Source organism: Boleophthalmus pectinirostris, unplaced genomic scaffold (genome assembly GCF_026225935.1).
Source record: "Boleophthalmus pectinirostris isolate CB_2022bp ecotype Guang Dong unplaced genomic scaffold, ASM2622593v1 HiC_scaffold_8, whole genome shotgun sequence".
Taxonomy (NCBI): Eukaryota; Metazoa; Chordata; class Actinopteri; order Gobiiformes; family Gobiidae; genus Boleophthalmus; species Boleophthalmus pectinirostris.
The window spans coordinates 28,098,079-28,123,563 of NW_026571515.1; the positions used below are offsets into that span (position 1 = coordinate 28,098,079).

At 39.2% G+C, this 25,485-nt stretch overlaps 1 protein-coding gene across 3 annotated transcripts in view; it reads right to left on the reverse strand.

The window, feature by feature from the left end:
- Positions 1 to 12,413: 12,413 nt before the first annotated feature.
- The window catches only part of pex14 (peroxisomal biogenesis factor 14), a 49,474-nt gene continuing 36,402 nt past the window's right edge, over positions 12,414 to 25,485 (reverse strand). The window contains exons 7-10 of one of the 3 annotated variants that reach the window (XM_020929820.2): positions 25,038 to 25,135; positions 16,631 to 16,722; positions 14,218 to 14,611; positions 12,414 to 12,727 (exon numbers count right to left, since the gene is read on the reverse strand). In XM_020929820.2, coding sequence (XP_020785479.1) covers positions 12,704 to 12,727; positions 14,218 to 14,611; positions 16,631 to 16,722; positions 25,038 to 25,135 — 608 coding nt within the window. In that variant the 3' untranslated portion in view covers positions 12,414 to 12,703. Of the gene's footprint in view, positions 14,612 to 16,630; positions 16,723 to 25,037; positions 25,136 to 25,485 lie in introns of all 3 variants that reach the window. The other 2 variants (XM_020929821.2, XM_055166175.1) reach the window with 2 other exon arrangements.

Genomic DNA, 25,485 nt, shown 5'->3' on the forward strand with positions numbered 1-25,485 from the left:
GAGTGCGACAGGTGTGCTCTGCATATGTGGTCACATGATGCCTATAAGGCACATTAGGCCCAAACAGATGAAGCGCTGCTTAATGGCAGCTTTTATTAAGTTCACAAAGCACAGAGGGAGGGGAATAGAGGGAGGGACACTGAGGGAGGGGGCAAAGGAAGAGCAGGTGGCCATGTCTCTGCTCCTCAGATAAAGACAGATACTGTACAGTGAGTCTGAATCCAAGCTACGATTTATGAAGACAGAAGCTGCTACAGGCCATGGACGAGCCGGGAGCATAGACCAATATGACAGAGACACACACAATAGTAGAAAAAAACAACACATCCTAGAACAAAACAAGAAGGAAAAGGCAACCAGATTTTTACTAGTAACAAACATATTTGTGATTAAAAACACATTTGTATTTGTCATGCAGTAGCCCTATTTGGTTTGCTAGGAGAGTGTTAGCTTCTGCTAAAAGTGCTTCATGTGGACAAACCCCCTGCTCCACAAGTCTGTTTTACAGCAGACAGACCAGTGTCCTGTGTGTCTCACAGATCAAGTGTATTTGAACTCATTCCACTTGTTCATCTGTGCTTCAGATTATAGATGTCTCTCATCTCCCTGGTGCGCTGCCCCAGTCAGACCCCTCTTTACATCCTCGCCCTCTCCCAATAGCTCTTCATTTATCTATTTTTGCATGTGTATGGGCTTATTTTGGAGCGCCCTCATCACACAGCAGAAAGAGGGGGCAGCTTCACCATTGGTAGCAGCTGTTGCGCCTGAGACACCTCTGAGGAAACACAGAATTGGACACACAGTCATCCAATTTAACATTAACAAGACCTTATTGGAGGCAGGGGCCGTCGGAACATGTGGTTTGGCCTTATGTAGCTCTGCGTGAATGGCCCTGGCATCTGTGAGAGCAGCACACAGAGCAGCATTCTCAAGTGTGTTGGCTCAAATCTGGCCTGATACAAATTGTTGAGGTTGAGTAGAGCAGGAGGAAAATGCAGTCAATCAGTGTACTCTCGTCACAAAATAGTATTACTGAAAAAGAGGTAAAAGTTGTCATCATGGGTCTCTCGATCTCCAGTCAGTCCACGTTATTCTCACCCATGGTCAGGAGTTTTGAGTAATGACCGAAAGAACAAGATCACAGATACAAGTGGTTGAAATGAGTTTCCTCCACAGAATGGCTGGGCTCTCCCTTAGAGAGAGGGTGAGGAGCTCAGACACACACGAGGAGCTTGGAGCAGAGCTGCTGCTCCCCCTTATTGAGAGGAGTCAGCTGAGGTGGCTCGGGGCATCTGCCCCCGCCCTGCACCATAAAAGCGGAAGAAGATGGATGGATGTACAGCCAGGTTTTGTGTCTCTGTATAGAACAGAAAAAATTAAACATTAAAAGTTTTAAGGCACAATGAAGGGTCTGTGGTCATAAAGCAATTGTTTTCAGTTCTGTAGTAATCTGGTTGAATAAAGACTTCAGAAACGACCATATCTGTTTGGAAATCAAGTCTCGTACACACAGCTCTAAGCTCTAAGTGACACTACAGCAAAATCAACGTAAGAAGAAGAAGAAGAAGAGGAAGAACAGGTCGACTTTATATAGTACAAATTTCCACTCACGTTGGAGAGCTACTACTAAAACCACAGATCGGAAACTTTTATGATGGAGGCATGAGATAGTTTCAAGATCAAAGTTCTGAAAAAAGAGCCATTTCCACCACTTTTATATTTTCCACTGGTCGTCTCCAACCACAACTGAAGATCTGTGTTGTTTTAGCTTAGCAACCACCGGTCAAACTGCACTGACCTCATCGCACTTAAATGGGTGAGCTTAAAAACATTGGTTAAATAGAGAACTTTTAATACAAAATACTATTTATGATTGTGTCATCATGCATAATAAAGAATAGTTTTGACAACTACTCAACATTGCCTATGAAAAACAAAACCTAAACACAGTGCAGTTTTGTTTCATATGACTTAAAGCTGCAGTATGAGACTTTTCTTGTGGAGGGTCGGCCACTTCACACTTGTCTCAATAGAGATGTAACTTCTTTTTGCCTACACTGTTCCACAACATGGCCTTAACCTTTTCCAAGGAGACAAGTTGATCATACCATTAGGCCCATAAGTCAGATCTGTGGAGAGGCAAGTCAGAGTGTATGCTGGACCACCCACCTGAAGTTTCATAGTGCACCTTTAAGTTGATATGAAACTTGAAATAAATGTAATTACTTTTCAGTGTAATGTTGATACAAAGAAAATGATTATCTACTTAAAACATATACTTAATATAATTCATTATTAAATATTTAGATGGAAAAGAATGATCAATAAAATACTACTACTGTAACAGTTTTGACTAGAAATAGTAGTCTTGCATGAATCCTTGTTTAAGTTTAATACAAAAAAATTAAATTCAGCAATTGTTTCTTTACCACCTGTCCTTATGGTTTGCGTCTGACCTAACCACATTTTTCCATCAACACACCTCACATTCTTTACATTGAGGTGTATCTCCAAATCTTTGCCTTTCAACACACTTTTTCTGGCCGGACAAAGATGTTAACAATGCATTCTTCTCCTCACAGTTTGAGCACAGGGCTGGTCCAAACAAACATGGAGATTATTAATGGGGAAAACCTGCAAAACTGGCCCCGGTGATGCCAGGTCACAGTGATGCGGGTCAGAGGCTCAGAGTGACGTGGAATGGTATAAAAACATATTTGCGTTTCAGTGGAGTCAAGAGAAAGCAAAGTGGTGTATTGTATTGTTCAGGTTAGGCTTAAGGTAGATTAGATTGTGCTTATGTAGAAATTTTGTTCTCTGTTTTTGAATATTCCTAGATTTGTACCTTTCTCCAGAATCGTGGCCAGAAGTGACTAGCTTGTAGACATTTAAACAGTGGAAAGATGAAGCATGTCCATCCTGTATCTGGACCCATAGAGTATACGTATAATGTATAACATATAACCCTTAACTTGGGATGTTTTTCTAACCATGTGTTACCACAGGAGTGCATATAAAGTTGCCTTTAAAATGTCTTATATTACTCCAAATTGACTTTTGTGAGCCATGTCATAATGTTGTTACCTCCTCAAAAACATACCTGGAGTTGTGTTTCATTTCATTCTCACATGACTGAATAATTCTTTATTTTTGGTTTGTCTACATCAAAACTCTTGGCTCCACCTTCAGATGTCATGAAGCTGTAGCTTTCAAGTTAACAGCTACTTTTAAACTTTAACTTCTATAAAAAGTGTGTGGAGCTCTTCCTGTACAGTATTACCACATGACATCACAAGGTAGAACAGAGTATTTTGCATTTGAGAGAAATATTCAGCCTGAATATGCAGGGTTTGTGTATTAAACATGTGTAAATGAAACAAAACACAACTCCAGGTAAGTTTCTGATGAGGAAACAATATTATAACATAGAGAACAGAAATTTGTCTACTAAGAAATGTGCACTAAGGGCACTTTATATAACTTGATGTTTGACTTCAGTGGCAAGATAATTAAACTGTACTTGTTCATATACAAATCTGCAAAATGGCACTCATCCAGTTTACATAATTTGACTACTATTATTTTATTTATTATTGTTATTACTATAATATTTGCTCTTTTATTAATCATTGTTTATATAATGTATTTCTGAGTTGCTGTCCCCATGTTAATTTTCCTTCTGAATCTAAATGGTTGGTTTAAAATGGTTCAACAAAATTACTGAGTTAGAGACTGAATACAAAAAGGACGTTTCCAATAATGTGTTGTTGGGACTAAACTGTGACTTAATTTGAAGTGTGCACATTTAGATAAAGCTCTGTGTTTGGGAGCTGGGGTGGTGGGCTTCTGTTACAGTGGAGATGTTATTTGGTAAACACGGGGTTGTCATCTTCCAAGCACAAACACAATCCAGTGGAAAGATTAGCGTCCCCGTCCTTTAAACAGCTCGTGAAAAATGAGCCTCCATCGGCGCCCTCCACAAATGTTTACCCAGAAATACCAAACATTGTGTTCTATTTGTTTTACTTTGCCTTGGGTTTGCCCACTGCAGCAGATTAGTCAACCCCAGAGCTAAACACTGAATAAACAGCTACCATAGAACAAGTGCAGCAAGATGGTGGCTGGTGTCAAGCCTTGTAGCCATTAGAACCTTCAAGTGGTGAGATCTGTCCTCAGGTGTGAATGTTATGCACAGCATTGATGGTTGAGCTTTTCAAACCAAGTAATAAATGTCTTCAGAAAAAGTCTGTAAGGGCAAACTGACTGACAAACCTGGATCACAGCAGAGATAAAACCAATAGAATTAATTCCGATAAAAGTAAGCAGAGAATGACAGCCAGTTGTGTCCAATGCAGGGCAGGTGCGGATGTTAATGAATTTTGGTTGTAAAATTTTGCATGGAGCAGACAAAACTGTTTTAAAACCACCAAGAGAAAGGGTGCATTTTTGACTCGCCGGCGGATATGAAAATTTAAACCTTACACTAATCACTCTGCTTTACATAATATTTTTTCTACTTCTTCATAGAAATATACTGGATTCCTGCTTAACTGGAAGTGCCAACAAAACAGTGCAGTTTTCAAAGTGCAGTTTAGAAGCTGTCAAATGTAAAAGTGGGCAGGGCCTGACCAACTGTGAGGAGAGAATGAATAATGCTCCAAAATCTGAGAAACTTGAGAGGTACACTATGTGCTTGGCTCCATGGCAATTCCATCATTTTGCATTGAAAATTACACAGTATGGCATTAAACATGCTATCTCCATGGAGACGAGCCAGTGGTGTCAGCAGAACAAGTTACAGGACAGATCTGTGGAGAGGAAATCTTACATACAGTGAGTAATTTTGAGCAATAACATCAATAGTGAAATACTTTCTAGGAAATTTTAATGCCATACTGTGAAACATTCCAGGAAAAGCAATAGCATCTCCATGGAAACAAGCAGATGGCAGACTGTCCACCAGAAAAGTTACTTAGTGCACCTTTAAGTTCCTAATCAGAGCAGAATAACCAAAAGAAATCCCGGTCTCACAATTTGCAAAGCGCTCTGTAGAAAAACCCAACTCACCACAGTGGAGCTCTTTCAGTCGGTGACACAGGCTGCTGCTGCCACTGCTCTTGGCACACAGGGAACTTCTTAAGTGCTAAGCTGTAAATTTGCTTAATTTGACATGAGTCCGAGGGGAATGGGATCGTTTAGTTTCAGGGAAAAAGCCTGGATATTGGCTGACAATGAGCTGGAATAGTCCAACATGACGACTACGGCACTGTTAGGCCTGGCACGGACGCCTCTGACTCATTCTTATGTTAATGTACTAAAAGCTCTCAACAGTCATTTCTGCATGTGGAAGTAATGCTTTCTCATAAAAGCCCCGCTCTATTTACTGAAAAGCACGCTTTATGGAGACATGGTGTACAAAGCCAACAGCATTGTGAACACTTATGTCATTCTGTCATGATGTGGTCGCAATGATGAAAAATAAATCTAGGTTAATACAGTGAAAATACTTAGATCAGGCATACAATTATGACCACTGACTACTGAACAATACTGCAATATTACTAGTAATACAGAGTTTCACAGTATCACATTACACTTATCTATCTTGTCTTTATCAATTTACAGGTGTTGCTACTGCTGAAAAAAGTTTCATGGAACATTTTAGATAAGCAATAACATCTCTATGGAAGTGGCAGACTCTCCACCAGAAAAAGTTACATAGGCACCTTTAAACAGCACCTTATTTTTGGCTTGTCTAACCAATGGTCTTTCAACAAAATGCTTTCTTGAGACACCTGTAATAGCCTTGTTACAGTATTTTAAAGAACTGCCCTTTGACCGGAGTCGAGATCTGGTTACTAAGACAAACATAGAAATCTAATGAGTGTTTGTGTCTGCTTATAATAGTGCTGTATGGAGAGGTTTTCAGACAGTGGACAACAGTGTGGGCGGTGAGTGATTGACTAAAGTCAGTTTTATCAGATCTGAGTTGTGGGTAATTAGCAATGCCCTTGTGCTTCTTAATAGGCCTGAAATGAACTGAGCACAAACGTAAAGTACGCAGGGTAACATATAAGTCTTAACTTGGGCATGTGCCAGTGAAATGTACTCAAATGACATGGGCGAGGTACTTTTACTAAACCTATAATTACACAAGAGGATTAGAGATTATTGAAATAATAATGACGGTTTTGTTGGAACTGACAGAGAAAGTTTTAGAAAGTACAATGTATAATAGAACAGGATATCAGAGGAACAAGACAACTATTACAAAAAATAAAATGAATATTAATGAAAGTATAACATTCAAATGGCTTTTAGTACAACAATAACATCCATTATTTGATCACTGGCTAAGGTACACTTAATTTTGTCTAAATCTGTTCACTGCATTTGTCACATCTGTGCTGCTGGGGTGACCTGTCAGGAGGACCCATATCTAGATCTTGCGCTAGGTTTTGTCATGACTACCTTAGCTGGAGGATTTTATTGTGCTTATTTGAAGTTAAAATCATCTTATTTAACAGTATTGATTCATACCCAGTGTATTTATTCCACATATACACAAAATTGGCCAGTTCACACTGAAAATAAAAAGTCATTATACTTCGTGTTGTCCCTATAAGCAGATGCGAGAATAGCCACTTTCTCAGTATTACTGCCAAACTTACATTAATTACAAGTCAACATTTGACACACACAACCATCCAATAAAACCCGAACTCTGAAAAACATATCTTCTTTTTTGCTAAGTTGTATTATATATTCTACAGGAAACCATTTGCTCTATCGTGTACTGTAAGATAGGCTTGTATATAGCTGAGATATTTGTATTTCTATATTTCTATATTTTATTTTTACTTGCACATATACATTTATATATGTATGCCTTATCTGACAACAATCTCTTTCTATTTTGGTACTTACTAAAAATGTATTATTACCATTTATATTTTTGCTATTCTTTGTTATTATATTATATTGTGATATGTGAGCCACTGTGCCCAAATAATTTCCCTTGTGGATCAATAACGTGTGTCTAAGTCGAAGTCTAATACACTGTTTTAAGTGACAGATAGCCTGCTCTCTAACTTTTCATTTGTTTTGGCTAGATCAGTTATTTTTGTTTGCATCTGCGCCACTTTGGAGCATAACAACCCATAGTTTTGAGCAGAAGTCTTCTCTAAATCTGGACTTGGGGAGTTTGGTCTCCTGTTACACTGCTGTCCATGTGAATTTAAACTGCCCCAAACCGCTTTATTCCTGTTGTATGACTCCTGAATCACATTGACCATTGCGCGGACCTTTAAAAAGACCACTTTGAGTCCCACAGCTGCGACCTTCATAAAAGTGACAACAGGTGGCCCTCATGTGTGCGCTAATCTAGCACATTATGGTTGTTGATAACAGACACTGCGCCGGCCCGCTCCTTTAAAACTCAGTCATTTAATATGGAATACATCAGCAATGTGATATTTGCGGCAAAGGTTGGGAAGATTCTGCCGGGGCTAAGAATAGATCGTGTCCATCATTCACGTCGGTGTGTGTTACTCAAAGAATCCCAGGACCGTCCAAAACAAGACATTGGGCGTCCAGAGAGGGATTTGAGGATTACAGTTTTCTCCAGCTCCACTCCTTACTGAGGCCATGTGCAAATGTGGCTTGTGTTTCATTGTGATAGTGCAGGCCAGTTTTGTAAGGACAAGGTCATGGTTGTGAGGACAATCCCCAACAAAGATCAGAGTAATAAAACATGGCTGGCAGGATATTTTTGCTAGTTTTCATAACTGGAAAGGGATGATGTTCCTTTTTGATAACACTGCATTTTCATAGCATATCTTTTTATTTTAGTGACTATGCCCAAGCACACGCTTTATGGCAAACAAAAGAAACTGAACGAACTGAAGATGGAAATTGTAAAAAAAAAATCTCCATGTTTGGGAATTGAACTGTGAACCATCTTGCCATGAGGGAAAAATGTTCCTTCCTTAAAGACAAATTAGCCAAGATCAAGATTTTTCACTAACAAATTTAAACAGATAAGTAAGAAATCTTAAACATGAACCCAACAGAATATGAAGTAAAATGAAAACTAAAAATAGTCTTGGGATCTCTGTTTCAAAATGACCTAAATGAACAGCTGTTAAAGAGTGCAATGTGCATTAAGCCGTGAACGAAAATAGAAAGTAAATTTCCAAAGTGTAAAACAATCTATGCTCTAATTTGTAACATTCCTTCACAAATAAAGCCAATTTCCACAACTATGGGTCTTAAGTGTGGTTCATTTTTAAGAGACAGAGGTCAGTTACATTATAACTTAAGAGATTAAAAAATCTGTAAGAATCAGTAAAATGTATTTGAGCAAGGCCATAGATTTCCAACACTACAAAAACTCTAACCTAAAGTTAAAATGGCTTGAATTAAGAAATGTTATACTGATTTTAGTAAATTTCACGTGATAAGTAAATTTATTCAGTCTTTTTGTAGTTGAAACACTGAAGATGAGAAAAACAACTACTTTTTGTACTTAAGCTAAAATAGTAAAAAAAAAAAGTCTTATTCCTTGTGAAATGATTTCTACTAAAATCAAGTTAATTCGAGTAATTTAAATTTACATAGCTCTAATTTCTCACAGTGAATCAAGCCTGAAAAATGTTATTCCTTTTCGTGCTGCTTTAATTTCCTCTGCAATACTATGACTTAAGGTATTTTTGGTCTTGGTCCAGTGTCCGCCCTGTGTGTCCCTCTGTCCCTACAGTTTCCGGTGCTGTTCAGGCCTGTGTGATTAGTCTCATTTAGTGGACGCTGGCGAGAGGCGCACCTGTTGCCCCCCTGAGCCTGCAGCCCTGCTCCCTCAGCCACTGACAGGCCTGCCTACCCATAATCCAATCTGCCCCACCCGCTCAGGACGAGGGCATCTTTTCTCCGCTCTGTGTTCCAAATCCGGGTCCACTCCAGCAAGCTTGATTATTGGGTCATTCATACTGGTAGTCACAGCACAAATAGTTGTCACTGGTTTAACTGCACCAAAGTTTAACTATTAAAAACAACAACACAACTTCAGATGCATTTGAAGCGGCATCGTCGTAAAAAAGTGGATGAGGGAGGTAGGGGAGAACACGATGCCAGATTGTTAAGAGTTGATATAGCGACTGTTGACAAAGTGCTTTATGACTTCTCAGTGTTACGTGACCTTGGCCAGTCAAACAGTCTATTTTACTGTGACCTATTCAGAGCCGATCCAGAGGTGAGCCAGTTTTGAGTGTAGAAAAAAAGTAAGGTTTGAAATAACTGGGAAAAAAAACAAGCGTAAAAACATAAAAAAGATGAAACTAACCAACATCTCTGTTAGAATTAGACAAATCATTAAAAACATGCCTCCAATAAAAAGGAACCTATAAGAAAAAAATATATTTGTTTTCGTTTTACAAAACATACTGTAAATTAGTGCAGAGATAAATAGTCAGGTTTTCCCCAGGGCAGTGTGTCACGCATCAGGTAGTGCATAGGACGTTCCCAGCTGGACCTTATCTCAGTGGGAGGAGGAAAGACAACCAGATCCACGTCTGCCCGTGACCTTTCCTATATGCTAATGTATGGAGGGGGGCTTCCTGTTTGTAAGTAGCACTGGCACAGCGGGGGGCTACGTTGGGATTGGACTGAGATAAACAAACAAATATTACAAGATCAGAAGTGTAAATGCATTCTCTCCTTAAAGATGCTCTATGAAAGTTTGTGATGGTGAGTCTGTCAACTGTTTGCCTAAAATGTTCCACAGTATGTATGGTATAAACTTTTTTTTTATTTTTTATTATTATTATTCAGTTACATGTTGTTATTGCCACATATACTTGGTTTAAACTTGGTGAATAGAGGGTTTCACCAAAATCTTACATAGTGCACCTTAAAGAGTACAAGTCTAAGAATGTAGTAGAGTATTTATATAAAAATAAGTAATTTGACTGACTGTCTAGTGTGACTAGTGTTAGCCAATGGTAAGGAAGAATAAAATAACATTACAGAAGAGGACTGGCAGACTGGTTAGTCTTCTTCACTTTGTTGTGGGTTATGGTTCAATTAAAGGGTGACAAGATTTTCAAAATAAAAAAACTGGGACATCACTGATTTTTTGGTGGTTGGTAATAAGAAAATTGTGAAACGATTGCGTAATTAAAGAAAATTGTTATGCAGAGACCATTCATGAGTCAATATGGTCACACTTTCTTTGTGTTTTGGTCATTTCTAAGCTTCTTTTCTGTATTTTCCCTAAACAAATGACAATTTATGCCTCTCTTTACTCAAATTGATCAAAAATAGGGACACCTAAGACATGTCTTGAATAAAATTGGGACAAATCACTGGTTTTGGATAAATCTGCAGGGACAGGGGACACAGGGCTCAAAACTAAAAAAGGACATCTGGTCATCCTACTCAGTTAGTATCTAGAAAACGATCAATGGTTTAAGTTGGACTTAAGTGACCATTGCATTTAGCACTTTACGATGTATACTTGGGCATTAACAAAGCCTCATAATGACAGAAGGTAAAACTCATGAATAAACAAAACCTCTATGGCGAGTGGTGTTGAAGGTCTTTAAGCTGAAATGAAACGAGTAAAAAAGGGAGTGTCCCGGTGTTTGAGTGGCTGGTAAAGGCTAACAACGGTCGCATTGATCAGGGAGACACCGGGCCCTCTAACCTGCTGAGTGCTCAGTTCCAGCCAACAATAGAGTTCATGGCGCGTCGATACACTATCCTATTGAGTGCTCTCCGTTTAGCAGCAAGATTGATGAGGTTAGGGCTTAAACCAGGGGCGGCACGGCTCTGTCAAAACCAAGGTGTTGCTATGGACAACCACCAAAACACCTATCATAGCATTAGACACGGCTAAGCTAACATGAGGATTTATACAGGCTTGACGTTACTTGATTGGCAAACGGCATTAGTTAAGAATCCAAAATGGCGGATATGAGGGTGGCATATGCGGCGCTTTCTGAGGAGAAAATTCCCCCAAGACACTAAATGATGTACAAGTGGATTTATTACAGTTAGGTCCTATAAATCTAAGGTTGGTCTGAACTCTAGGGAGAGGTTAATGGATTACAAAGGGATGTGGTATCGAACGCTGCAGAAGTTTATATACCTCATCAATATGTGAAATGCTATTGATCATTCAGAGCTTGATAAATTAAATTCATACGCCTGATAATGCACGGTGCAACTCGGTATGGGTGAAAAGCAGCTTTTCCAGAGATGAGGATGTAGGAAGTGTATTGGCAAAGCTATAGAATAAAGCACACGTTTAGATAAGAAATAGGGCCAATGCATGATTTAGAATGTAGGAGGTGCCTGCAGGAATAAACTAGTCAATGGCTGTGTACAGCTGTTTGGCTTTGAGTCAATGGAACAGAAGGATTGTCATGAGTCTGGGTTAATTTTTGTGCCTCTTCCAAGGCTAGATAACAGAGGATGGGTAAAAGGTTAAAATATATCAAATTAAAAGTACACTATGTCAATTTTCTAGTGGGGAGTCTGCCATCTGCTTGAAAAAACTTGAAAATACGCACTCTCACTATGAGCGCAGATTGCCTCTCCACAGACCCAACCTGTAATTTAGCCTAGTGGCATCACCCGCTTGTCTCAATGGAAATACATCAATTGAATGCCTTATAGTATATGTAGGGAAAGCAATAACATATCCATGGAGACAACCTGTGGAATGAGATCACGTTAGGCTCATATACTTCAGTAGAACTCACAGGAGAGTGCTCAGTGAGGACGAGAGGCAGCAAGAAAAAAATTACTGTTACTTTACTTACTAAAGAAAAGTATCTCAGACTCAGCCAAACTACAGCTATCATTTTACCATGTTTTTTTCTCAAAACATGGTACAAAACTTTGGCTTTCAGTACCGAAACCAAAAGAGATTCCGCCTACATGCCCAAAACGAATGAGCTAAAAGTATGTCAGCGAGTAATTTCTGGAGTGAACATAAAAACCCCAACGTAGATTCTGAAAGGTTTAAAAACGACTCATGACTCATCATAAGGCATACTGTACATAGATCAACTGATAGGGATATTACTGCAACTTTTCAATTCACGATCATCATAGTCAACCAGGCAACTATGCCCAGTTAACCGCCAATTTGAAAGCAAAAAACAAAAAAAAAAAAAGAAAAGGCTTACACTGTCAAAATTTAAATAGTGATTTATCATATGAACATGTTTATGACAACTAAGTCACAAAGAAATGTTTCCTGATCATTTCCTGTAATAATTATGTTTTACATTAAATTAATTTTTGCAAAGTCCCAAAAAACACAGCAGTTGCCTCTTAAAGCTTAACAAGATGGTTGATTTAAACAATAGAAAGTAAAAAAAAATAACTATTTGAATCTCCAGGAAACAAAATTACAAATTTGGTAGCTTAGTTTTATTATTATATTGCTTTATTACAATTATGTACAAGTTTAAGGTCAGATAGACAGAGCATGTTACAGGGATTAGTCAATGATTAAAACACACTTTTTGAATACAGCCTTTTAACAACTGACTTGTATCCAACACACCACCAAAACCACTGAAACAGTAGTTGAATTAGTTTATGGTGCTTTGTTGTTCCCACCGTTTCAATACTTGCGTTTCATACTGTACCCCATGAGAAGTCGTGGGGATGGCAGTGCCGCTGTATCCTTTTCCTCTCACTCATGGACTCTTCTTGTTTGCTGGAGACAGAGTGAGTAATTCAATAAGTCAAAGTATTCATTTATTACTTTCCTTTTCAATCACGGGGCATTTTCTGCACCTCCACCACGGCGCTAGAAACAAACAACTTATGATGCAACTTCTACAGCTTCCAGTCCCATTGCGCCTCTTTCCGTGGCTTAATTACAAAATATTGGCGGCGTTTTCTGTAAAGATTGCTCACCGTGGGAGGCCCGCCGTAATTTGGTCCTGAGGCTTTGTCACAGAAAATAATACAATGCAACTGGGCTTTCACGATTAGATTTGCGCTTTTAGCCTCGTTGACATTTCAAGCCGCATGAACTAATACATCTGTTATTTGTTGATCATTTGATTATTAACAAACTTCACAAAGCAAATCAGCTGCCCTGCTGGAGACGCAGACGCAGCTTTGGCTCTGTCTGGGTTGTTTTGTCTAGCGCACAATTTAGTCGGAGGTATAAAATGTAGCCCGTAGTGAAAGAGGGAAAAACATTCATCTTCTTTTGCTTTGAGAGAATGAGTACATCAGCACCAGGACTGGAACAACGGCCGTCATCACATCGTAATCTCCAATTTCAGAGCTTTTATTTCAACCCAATGCCACCCGCTGCTGGCCTTGTGAATTATTGACAGACTGACACCAATGCGAAAGGACACATAAAAGAGGCTAAAAGCTGAGGCCCTGAAGAGCATGTCCTCTCCTATTCCCGTCAACAGGGAGACAAACGCCGCTAACCTCTCTGGAAAAAAGGTAGGGCATGTGCATTTTGTCTGCATACAGTAAAGTTATTTAAAGTATCAAATATCATAAAAAATTTGAGGAAAATATGTTATTTATTTGGACACAGGAAGGCTGGCTGGATATTATAGGGTATCAGAATATAACGCACTACATATGTCATACAGGTAACCCAAAAAAAAAGATAATACTGACAGTAATACCACAGACAAAATAACAGTGGGGCTTAATTTGAAACAAATAATAATAAAAAAAATATATTACAGAATTTCAGTGAAAGTGATCTAGAGACCCACTCCAAGAGGTTGAAATAAAGGCATAAATTGGTGCAAGAGTTAGAAGAGTAATAATCTTATAATATATGCATTTCATATAACAGTTCAGAGTTAGCTTGGTGATTGTCTCCCTGCTTCTTTCCCTTCATCTGTAATACTCCCAAAGAGCTGAAGCAACACTTTTAAAAAGTGCAGATTGAACTATTCCCTGTCATTTCTCATTTCAGAAATCCCAGCATATTTGCAGTAGGTTTGATGCATAATCATTTATCTCACTTGATGAAAAGTACACGAAGGTAAGCCCCTTGTCAACTCTACACTCCACTATGTCAAGTTTCTCAAGCCGTTGCCTCAATTTGCACAAGATTAAAATATTAGTGAAAAGAAAGGGAAAAAGATGGTGAAAATGGACAGAAAAGAGCCAAAGCCACCAGTGTGAGGACAGTACAGTTCTGCATTTAGAGCTTTAATCCACCTCGCTCTCATTACTGGCCCCTTCAGGCCTCCGTAGTTTGTCCACCTGTTCGTTTATCTGTCCATCTCCGCCTCTTCGGTCCTCCGTCTGTAGGCTCAACTCTTCCTCCTCCTCCTCCTCCACATGATTTAGATCCTGGTCGGTCTTCTTCTCCTCCCCCTGTACCTCCATGCGCAGAGCTGTGGAGCAGGCGTCCCCATTCATCCCCACCAAACTGTCCTGGGGTGGTTGGGTAGGAGGGTCTTTGGAGGGGGAGGAACCAGCGGACTCGATGCTGACAGGGGAGATGTCACTGCTGCTGTTGGCCTGGTTCACTGAGGGAGAGGTGGGAGGCTTCAGGGGGATCTGCCATGATGGGATCTTTGGGATGGTGGGAGTGGAGGGGAACTGCTTCCTGTTTTGAGATAGACAAAGAAGAAACATTTTAATTTATTAGAGAATGTTTGTTAAGTTGTATTTAATAAGGTAATGATGGACATGTTCAAGAGTGGATGTTTTCATTGTATTTTAACCAAACCTGATATAGCTACTGTGATGGTATTGCATTTTATTTACTTAATTAAATTAATGTGAAATACACTGTAGGAAAATAACACTAAAAAATACCCTGCCAAGTATATACCTGCAATGGTCCCATGAAAATGCAAGTTTTAGGTGGGGTTATAAAAAGTACCATATCATCTCTACATCTCTACATCTGTACATGAAATTGTCCCATATGTGAGGAGAATTACGTGGAAGGAATAATAATTAAACTGCAGCTATGGCAGTGTTAATGACAGTATATGAAAGTATATGGGAAATCAAGTGTTTATGTTTTCACACAAAAGTTAGACTCATTTTAACATCTGAAGTACAGTTCTTTATGTTATTGACCTGCAAATAAAGTGATGTAGCTACTAACTAAATGTCAGATTTTACACATCATGCAAATAATCTAAACATGGCCATCCACAGAGAACAGAATGCAGAACATGAGACCATAATTATACCTGTAAAATAATTATTGACCTTGTATTTTGAGCTGTTTTAGCATGAGTCAATGAGAGACAGGCTTCTTGGAGCCGACTGCCATGTCCACATGAGACTTCCTATTCATTTCTTATGGCTATTACTGCAGTACAAACAGAGACAGCTTGTGTTTTTTTTTAGAAAGACACAAAGAGTTGAGTCACTTTCAAAGTATAAGCCATGTGATTTTGTTCTAAAACTTGTATATTTGAAGTTTAAGTGGGAACACATTGTCAGATATGGTTCAGCGCTCAGCCCCACATCAAGAGCTCAGACTAAATCACATAATTACACCAGAGAAATTGTCTTTTCTGCCCAAACAACCAGATGTTCTTCACACCTGGCAGCCTCCGTCTCTGAGTGTTTTTTAATTATATCCATGGCTTTTAAGATCAAAAAGACAATGTTAAATCACAACAGGATGAGCTCTTCTTAGTACTTTAAAACACTGATTTGAATCATTTGAAAAAAAAAACTAAAAAAGCGTGAGTGAGTGGAGAGACAGATGGTGTTACCGACGCCTTTATTTCGTGATTTAAGCCTTTGCTGGGAAAACTCATTGTAAGAAGTCAGGATGAAGTCAAGAAAGCAAATGACAAAGGGATTATTACTGATTAGGATGTACGAGCGGGAACAAAACATGCTCAACTAGACGCTTCAGAGGCAATTTTCCTCTGCGGCGGCGCGTTTCTGATGTACACCCTTTACTTGGGCTTCATTATAGACACTGATACATAATCATGCATGCTAATGGGACAGGGGGAGCCGCCAAGAGGAGATTGGGAACAGAGCAAGAAATACAACCTGACTTTTAATAAGAGCAGGGCAAAAAGCTTACACTGACATTAACCCGTGCCACCAGCCGGAGCGATTGACACAACGCTATGTAAGGTCACAGGCAAGAGAGATACGTACAGGGGATCACATTACATTTATAATGAAAGACATCAGAGATCACATCTGTACTTTCTGTGAGAGTATAAGAAAAGGTCACTATTGTTTGATATATATTGGATAAAGAGGGGATATGTACCACTATAAGTAAAGATACCTGCGTAGTATCAACACTGATAACATTATTTACTAGGTCTGGCCTGCACAAACTGAATATAACTCGAATAGTAGGAACCTTATGGATTAGGTTTCGTTAATATAGTTACAGTAAATGCATGAATCAGTTTAAACTGTTACTGTGAGATTTTTTTTGTGGAATGTAAAAAAATACAATGAAAAAAAAAAAAATATATATATACATTTGCAAAACCGTTTAGACATTGGGTACATGTTGTAAGTACTGGACCAATCACATGGTCTCGTGCTCTGTATTGGGGAGTTAAAAGTGAAGCGCAATTCAGTGACACCTGGGCGTTTCATGTGCCAGGAGACTGGGGGACTTTGTTACCTGCTGAGCAGTAAGCCCTTCAAAGAGGCGATCTCAGCCTTCAGCTCTCCCACTGTCTGAGCGTCCAGGACACGGCTGCTGGACGACGATGCCTGAAAGGACAAAGGACAGTGAGACACAGCACCTGCCTTATAGTCACACACATGTACACACGGTATACACAAGATACAAACTAGATATACAAAAGACATACAGTATGGGTCGTCAGCGCACACAGGCTAAACTGTTCACTCAACAATGTGAGGTTTAGTTATTACACAAAATGCACTTTCAGTACAGCACACATCAGTCCAATTAAAAGGAGTCCTGTTGCACCTAGGAATTGTTTGTCTGCACCCACTGAGGCCCAGACAACAGTAAGACTGGCCAATGTAGCCTGCTCATACACACAGTACAGGTGCAGTGGAGGGGTAGAAGCAAACATCCATTACAGGTCACTCAGCAGCTGCCCTCTTGTTTACATTTCATAATGTAAATTGATAAAATTCAGTGTTTAAAATTAGGACCAGGTTACCAGGGAAAACAAATATGACCAATGCAAATGTTAAACGCCGCATGTTCTTTTGTAAGTTGAGTCATCACCATAACAACCTCAAAATGACCAGTGAACAGTGACAACAAAAACAGGCCAATCTCTTTGATGTTACAGCTCCAGGAAACATCCCCATTGGCATTATTTCCATATCAACTCCAAAACATTAGGCCTTTTGTCCTTGTGATTTGGACCAGTCAAGAACACTTTGGCTTAAGCTATGCTTATAATGTTAGTTTTGTTTTGACTTTCTCCTTCTCACGGAAGTGTTTGCTCAAATAGACATCCAAGGAATATGATATGATTTGAATAGCAAATTACAGTAAAAATATGCTTCTACCGAATAAAGCATGGGTACAGTCTATTAGTACATTTCTCTCTTTTAACTCTTTTATTTTGTGGAAGAGTTGGAGCCACTTGAGGACAGTGAGTAGAGTGGGATTGTGGGGCAGGAGTCCTGAGGGACTTAAAAGATAAATCAGTCATAAAACAATTAACAAGAAGGAAGAGAAGATAATTGTGTCCAAAATCACTCCATTGTTCAGTTCACCCGTCTTCACTATAACATATGCCCAGTATTTGAACTAAGCTTTTACACACTACATCACTGCCCTAAGGACAGAATGACGTCACAAAACATACTGTTCTAAATCCAGAAATACCATGCCAGAATGTAATAGAATTGCTCAAATGAATGTGTGTGTCATGGCCAAACCACCATCATCAAAGCCTGATCGTGTCAGATCTTAAAATCTAAACAAAGTCATGCTTGGTTAGTAATTGGATGGGAGAGTGCTCGTAATATCAGGTGCCACAGTGGGGCGCCAGTAGTGTGGTAGTAGTAGTGTTAATGTGTCTTTAGGCAAGACACTTCACAAACACTGCCTAGTATAAATGTGGTGAGTGATGGTTGGTTGTGGTCGGAGAGGCAGTGGTACAGATTGGTAGCCTCAAATCAGTCAGTCTGCCCCAAGGCAGCTGTGGCAACAACAGTAGCTCACCATGACCGAGTGTGGAGTGAATGAATAATGTACAAAACTGTAAATCAACTTTGAGCATATTGAACGCTCTATATAAGACCAATGCATTATTATTATTTATTGCTGGTTACTTTTTGTATGGTGCTATGCTGTATGGTGCTGTGAAATGGTAAGCGATTAAAACATCAGATGTTTGTTTGTTTGCAAAGAAATTCAAATATTAGTTATAGTGAAGGAAGGAAAGAGTGGGAGATGAGAGGCCCAATTGTTCAGCATTTCCAGAGAAGAGGAGGAGGGTCAGGACAAAAAGGAGGATCTGAGGACACACTGGGGGACAATGTCTTGGCTGGCTTCTGGAGAAACTGTGCGTGGAGGGAAGTTTGTGTTAAATGTCCCTAGATATGTGGTGTAAAATGGATGAATGTAATATTTTATAGACTAAATATACTTTTTTAAGTTCTGTATTGATTGACAGATCAGGTATTATATTCCAATATGCATGTGGAGTTACAAGGGTACTAACTTCACATCACTTCAGATCTGAGACGAGAGCGGGCCGTGTAAAATCAAATGTTAGGGTGTGAGAGGGGAGACCTTAAGAGGTTCTTCATTGGATATTAACCGTATAAACCAATAAAAAAGTGACTATAATTGCCTTGGTGGGTCTTCTGCTACTATTAAATAAACTACACACTCTGCGCTTAAAGGGGAGATAGAGTGACGAGACCAGAGGGAGGAGTGAGAGAAGACCAGGGGAAAGTGGGATAAAAGCAAACTAAAAAGTGTAATTAAGCCCATGCTACTCGCCGGAGGAAGCTCGTTAGAAAGCGCAGACCCCCTATAGAGGCTGGAGCAGAACTTGGACTCTTCGGCTTGTAATTAAATCTAAGTGAAATTAATTGAATCACACGTGAAAAGGATCGGAGGCAGAGTGAACTGTTTTGGAGCTCTTATCGACTCCTAAACCTGCCCGATAAGGAGTGGTGTTGTGGAGGTGCAATGAAGACACTCTTATTACAACTATCACCTCATTAGACCGTCTTAATCCCGTTCCTCCCTTAGGCGCACATATAATAAGGCCCGATTCTCTTCCATTTTATGCTGAAAAAATTAATTGCCACATGGGCTGAATGATTTCTAAAGGGACAGAATAAACCCAAATAAAGGCTGATTTCTGCTTCTGTAATTGGATTGCTATATGCCGGTGTCACTCACGGATGGACAAACCGAATTGGTAACCCCGAACTGGAGACATAATGTGTATTATCTATGGAGCAACAGTCCATAATAACTCACATCAAAGCCTGTCACACAACACTACCTCTGACATATGTCTTATTAAGGCGGAGGAAACCTAATTAAATGTTGGACCAGTGCAGAATTTGAGCTCTGAAACGCATTAGGATGGTGTGTATATACAATAGATCGGCATTATGTAAGAGTCATGTGTTAAGTGCAGTGGTGCTTTCAATAAGAGGCTGAGTGGAGGGTATCAGTGACCGGGCTGATCCAGGCTTCAAACGCTGCAACGCCGACACCAGAGCTAAAGAGTGCGCTACAAGTTTGGTAGGTTTGTGTGTTTAAGTTCAGTGCTGATCACAAAGTGTTAGCTGCTGTCCAATGATTTAACTGCTGAGGTTACAAAGGGCCATGTCATTGAAAACTGCTGAGCAAAAAGCAGCTAAAAGTGGTATCAAGCAACGTACCATTTACTGCAAGTCTACAGTTATTATAGCTTTTTTTTAGGAGGGAAATTAAAATGTGTCCTCTATCTGAAAACTTCAGCAGTTGGACAATTACCACAGTATCACATCTATGATAGTTACTCAATTTCACAGCAATAATATGCACTGTGTTCATTCCTTTGTACTATGGTATCTTGCATCTTGTGTGTTTTATCTTACCAGTAGTGCAGCAGTTGATCATTTTAATGACATTTCTGAACTCCATCAATTGTATTTTCTAGAAACTATTAATGTACCTTGTAGCAGGAAGCTGAAACTCACTGAGGACAGTTCATCACTCAAAAGATGTACTATTCTGTTTTGAATTGTTAATTGCTATGGCAACGGTGCAAACTTTTCATCATTCTGTAAACCATATAGATAGATTCTCTCATTTAGTCTAACTGAAGGATCATTTGTTGCTGGTGTTAAACAGCCAGGCCCAGTGTTTCTCTGTTCTAGTTACAGATCAGCCTGTTAACTGTGTTTGCTCTCCTGACTTAACTCACTGATGGCCCTCTTTATTAGTGGATGGTACGTCGAAGATTAGAAGCCTCCTCCTTCGCCTGCTCCAGACAAACTGCCAGTGGGAAAGTGCATAAATAGAGTGGAATCAATTGCGCTGTAGCCGTGTTTCCACTCAAAAACGCTCCTCTGGGGACTTTGCCTTTTGAAACTAATTCCATCATAAATATACATGTGTTACACGAAAGCACAGTGTCTGCCGGCAGAGTAACGGAGAATTAATTTGCTTTCCGACACTCTTAAACAAGCCTTGTTAAAGATCTTATCTTGTTGCTAATGGTCCACGGGCATTTATCTTCATTTAGCCAGATGCGTCCTTGGGTGCTGCTGCAGTTAATAGTAATTTCTTTCTATGCTTGTAATATGTATACATCTTTTTTCCACTTTCTTGGATCACATAGTTAAGCAGCAGAAAGATGCCGACCCCCATCACACACAGGCACCCACCCGAGACACATTACTTAAAAGGCGATGGAGGCGGCTACAGCAAATGTTGTTTTTTTTCCACGTGTATTTTCTATGAGCGTAGTCACAAGCCGGAGTGCACTGACATTGGATCTGCGGTGTATGTGTGACAGGTGCTCCTTTTTGGTTCTGGATGGTTGATTCATTTGTTTGTTCAGGCATGATCTGGGTGATGAGAAGTGTCGAGTGCTGATGCCAAGTGGCGTATTATGTTCTCGAGTGTTTAGGCCACATAGAGCCACTAGAGCCGCCCACCTGTACCTCCACAGAGCATAAACAAACTATACATGACACTCCGGCAGGAGCGAGGGTTATTACTGCTTATGTCGGAAGTTTTTAAAAGTTTTTTGAATGTGCAAAACTGGGTGTCAATTAGGGATATTGAAAAATTAGCTGGATCAGATATCGGCTTCCAAATATTGGTTCAGCAAATATCCTGGCTGGGCATATGCATTGATGTAATAAATCTATTTCCTGGTCATAGTTGGCCCAGAGTTTTTTTTTTATTTATACAAAGTTGTTCTGTAGTTACTTCAGAGATAAATAAGAGCTCCATAACCCATTTGGATCCTTTTTTGTTTTTTTGTTTTTTTTAAGGAAATAAATGCTCTTTTCAGTTTCTGCACTGGTATTGTGTATCGGCAGATAAAAGCTATAAGTAAGTAAGTAAGTTTTAAGTTATATAGTGCTTTTCACAGACATATGTCACAGAGACGCTTTACAGATCATTATGTATTCACTCCAATATAGTTTCAGAATCAGTAATCAGTATCGGAACTAAAAACGCCTGTCCATCCCTAGTGTCAATTATTGCTTTGGACATTAAATTATAGAATTAAGTAGGAAATGCAAATGCAAAGGAATGCACATATGTAAAATATTTATTTTACATTTGATATGAATTAAACATGTTCAAATCAAATATGGATTTTAGTGACAACCATTATGAAGTAAGTTAATTACAAAAATATTATACACAATGGTCAAGTTGTACTTTTCTATTTTGTGTCTTGGTTCTCAAACTGATTATAAAAAAGTGCTACACTTTGAGCTGCCAGATCCTCTGACTAAAACCAGTTAAATAACCCCAAAAGGACTCAGCACCTGCAGCGGTCATTCATCGGTACTAGTGCAAGTCTCAGCTAGTTAGAGCTCAGTGACTCTCAGTGCATGTGAGAATTCAAATGATGTGGTCTGTCTATATATATGTTATATCTATACAGAAATTTACAGAAACGTTCTGCAGGTGAAGGCAATGGCAACCCAGATTAATTTGTAATTTCCTTTTACATCCAGCATTCTACATTCCTCATCCTATCCTAAGTACAGCTGATTTATATCTTACTTTAGATAAGGCGCATGAACTTTTCTATCTTCCACAATAGCAGTAAACATGACATGATAAATGCACTCACGTATGTGCCAGAAATGTTGCCGGTGTTGCGCAAACTTGATCATAAAGAAGTAATAAATCAGAGCATTAGATCTGAAAATGTGCGTAATCATCAAGCTCACTTTCAGGGTACTAAACGCACTTCCCACTTGAGTGGTTTCTAAACACTGAGCACTGTTACCGTGGCAGCTGAGGACCAGAAGCCTCCATGTGTTTTGGGTTAAGGGCACATTTCCGTGTTGAGAAGTCTAATTGCTACGTGTGGATCCCAGTGAGAGGCGCGGCGAAGCTAACCCCCAAAGCCACAAACGGTGAGCTGGTCCACTGCGACATGTGTTTCTCATCAAGAACTCAGGACCTGAAAACAATTTACCAATTTCCCACATGGCCCAGGACAACACGGGGCTGGTGCCGACTCGCGCTCACAATTTAAGATCAACACTATAGCTATAAAGCGGGGTTTATGATTTGTTTAATGGGTGTTTTGATGAGAAATACATATTTTTTACACTAAGGCTGTACACTGCTAGGAACTCATAGCAAATTAAATGTACTTACAATACTGTCTGCACAAAGTTATGAGTACAAAAAAGAATAATATGAGCAGAATACACAAAAATGAATCAATTTACATAAACGCAAAATAGCTAATTGATTGAGACAAGGGCCAGAGCCTGTGGTTATTGCGATGTAAGCACTTTATAGTCCAATTTTGAACCCAAATGTGGACCTCAGGGGTAAGTGTTAATAAATTTTATTTTAGTTAATTTGTTTATATATCAGGGAAATGCTCATAAAACACTGACTTATACAAGAGAGGTAATATGTGTGGTTATAATTGTGCCAGGTTATAGCAAAATAGCTAATTTGCACCTGCAGTCCCTACACAGGTTGATTTTACAAATGGTGCCATTAAAATACAATATATAGAAGGTACAGGTATATTGATACAATCACTCGTCCAGTCAACTGGTCCACACACAGGTAGCTCTCATAATGGTAAAAAAAATCTACAAATTTTTTAGTGAACAGTAGTTGTTCGACGGTTAAATATGCCATCATGTTGTCCAGTTGACAGAATTGGACTATGGATCCTACTTGGACGACTGAGAGATTTCACAAACATTTTTTATATTGAGAGGCTATTGGTTTAACTTCTAATTTCACATGAAATTAATTGTATGTATAGTGAAAGTGCTTGAGTTACATGTACTTGTCACTTGTGTGATTGTTGCTGTATTTTTTACTGTCCTGTAGATTTTTTGACATCAACCTGCCAAGGGACTGAATCTGAAAATTAGCCACATTGGTTATAATCTTTACATATTTATATTTTAAATGTTCATTAATGTGTGCCTTTTACAAATAAATAAGAAATAAAATAAGTACTAATACCAGTTACATAACTACATGCTCTGTTACTGTAAACCTCCTGTTTAAAACTGTATTAGTGAAAAATGCGCCTCTGAGCTCAGCCTGAGGTAATCTTCCTGCTGATATTCAGAAGGACTACTGCTGTTTTAAACACTAATCATCGCAGTTAAAGATGATTTGAAATATCGAGAAAAACCCGGGAGTCATCAGATTTTGATGAAGCTCGTCCGGGGAAACACATTCAGACTTTTCTTCCCAAACAGATGTGATCGCATATGTTTTCAGGCGATATCCAGATGCTACAGTGGAACAACCATGTGCCTAACAAGCTGTGGACATAAAACATTGTCTAAGATTGTCTCTTCCAGGGCACTTTTTCAGAGCGCGGAGACTATAAAGCACTTTACGAGCCGCTGATAAAAAGCAAGCGACATTTCATCCTTCGCACATAAGTTTTTAGAACAATCATTCAGTCCGATTCACCTAAACACTTCCAATTCGAGAGAGATTACGAACGGGGCTCTATAAAAATCAAGGCGAAGGGGAACGACAACATGGTTAAACATTATGGTCCCATGATGAGATGCACCGGACTTTTAAGCAGTGCGTGTTGAGCTGATATACAGTTATCGTAAGGCTGTCCATCTCAGCTAGTTATGATTCAGGGCGGCGCTTGAGGTTTTAGTACACAAAGACCTCGAGAAAGCTGCGCACATCAATCTAAAGGATTCAACCCTGCAACTTTTACATTCACAGACCTCTTCTGTAATGTCAAAGTTACGGCCTGTCTGGCTTTCCCAAAAACATCAATCAGACGCTCAAATCTGGTGTCCTGCTCAAAGTGCAGTAAATGTGACACAGCAGCTATTGTAACCTTGGTTATGCTTTATATAATACTCCATTCAATAACATCAAAGTGAACTTGATGTAAGAGTAAAAGCTAAAGCGCTACTCTTGGTACTTCATCAGGTTATTTTGGTGTGCTACTGTGTCTATAGGGAAAAATAATATGTTTATGTGCATGTATTTCTTCATTTTTTTTTCAGAGAATCTTATTTTTATTACATAACTTTCAAAGTTCTCGAATCTCGATCTCACATTTATTACTTACAAGAGTTTTATGGCCAAAATATACATTGAAAAATTTAAAACATGTATTCTGGCTGTGAGAAGGTTCATCCCCCACAAATCTGACTAATAATTAGGCCTGGTGGCTTCACATGCTTGTCTTGATGAAGATAAGCTAAGTTTAATGTTACAGTGTGATGGTACACTATTGTGTCTTTTTTTGAGTGTCTTTTCTTCAAACCTTTAAACATTTTCTTTTAATCAGTAATGACATTTTTTTGTTTCACACATGTAGGAAAGCAGACATGAGCTAAGCAGCACAGGTACATTCCAGTGAAGAGTTTACCTGTGCTGTGGACAATTCCTGGGACAGCTCCTGTATTTTCTGCTGCTGTTGAACCAGGAGCTCTTGGACCTGGGCGAGAGTCTGCTGCAGCTGGGCCACTGTGAAGTCAACACAATAACAGGGTCAGCTCTGTCATTACACTTTCATCATCAGACAAAACTAGTCTTTATTGCCACCAAACTGACAGAAACAATGGATTTAAACTCTCTTCAAAGCCGTCTTTTAAGATTTGTAATCACACTTAATACCGGGTAACTTTAGCTGCGTCTTTTGGTCCTCTTGGTGTAAAGGGTGGGATGGAGGGGCACAACATTGGATGGTGATATTAATCTCAAGTGTCTGAACTTAAATCAAATAACAGTGTCTAACCCTCCATTATCCGCCCAGACACTGGCTTCTAATGCATCTTAAACCCTCAAACGATCAACAAAGAGGAAAAAAACAAGGC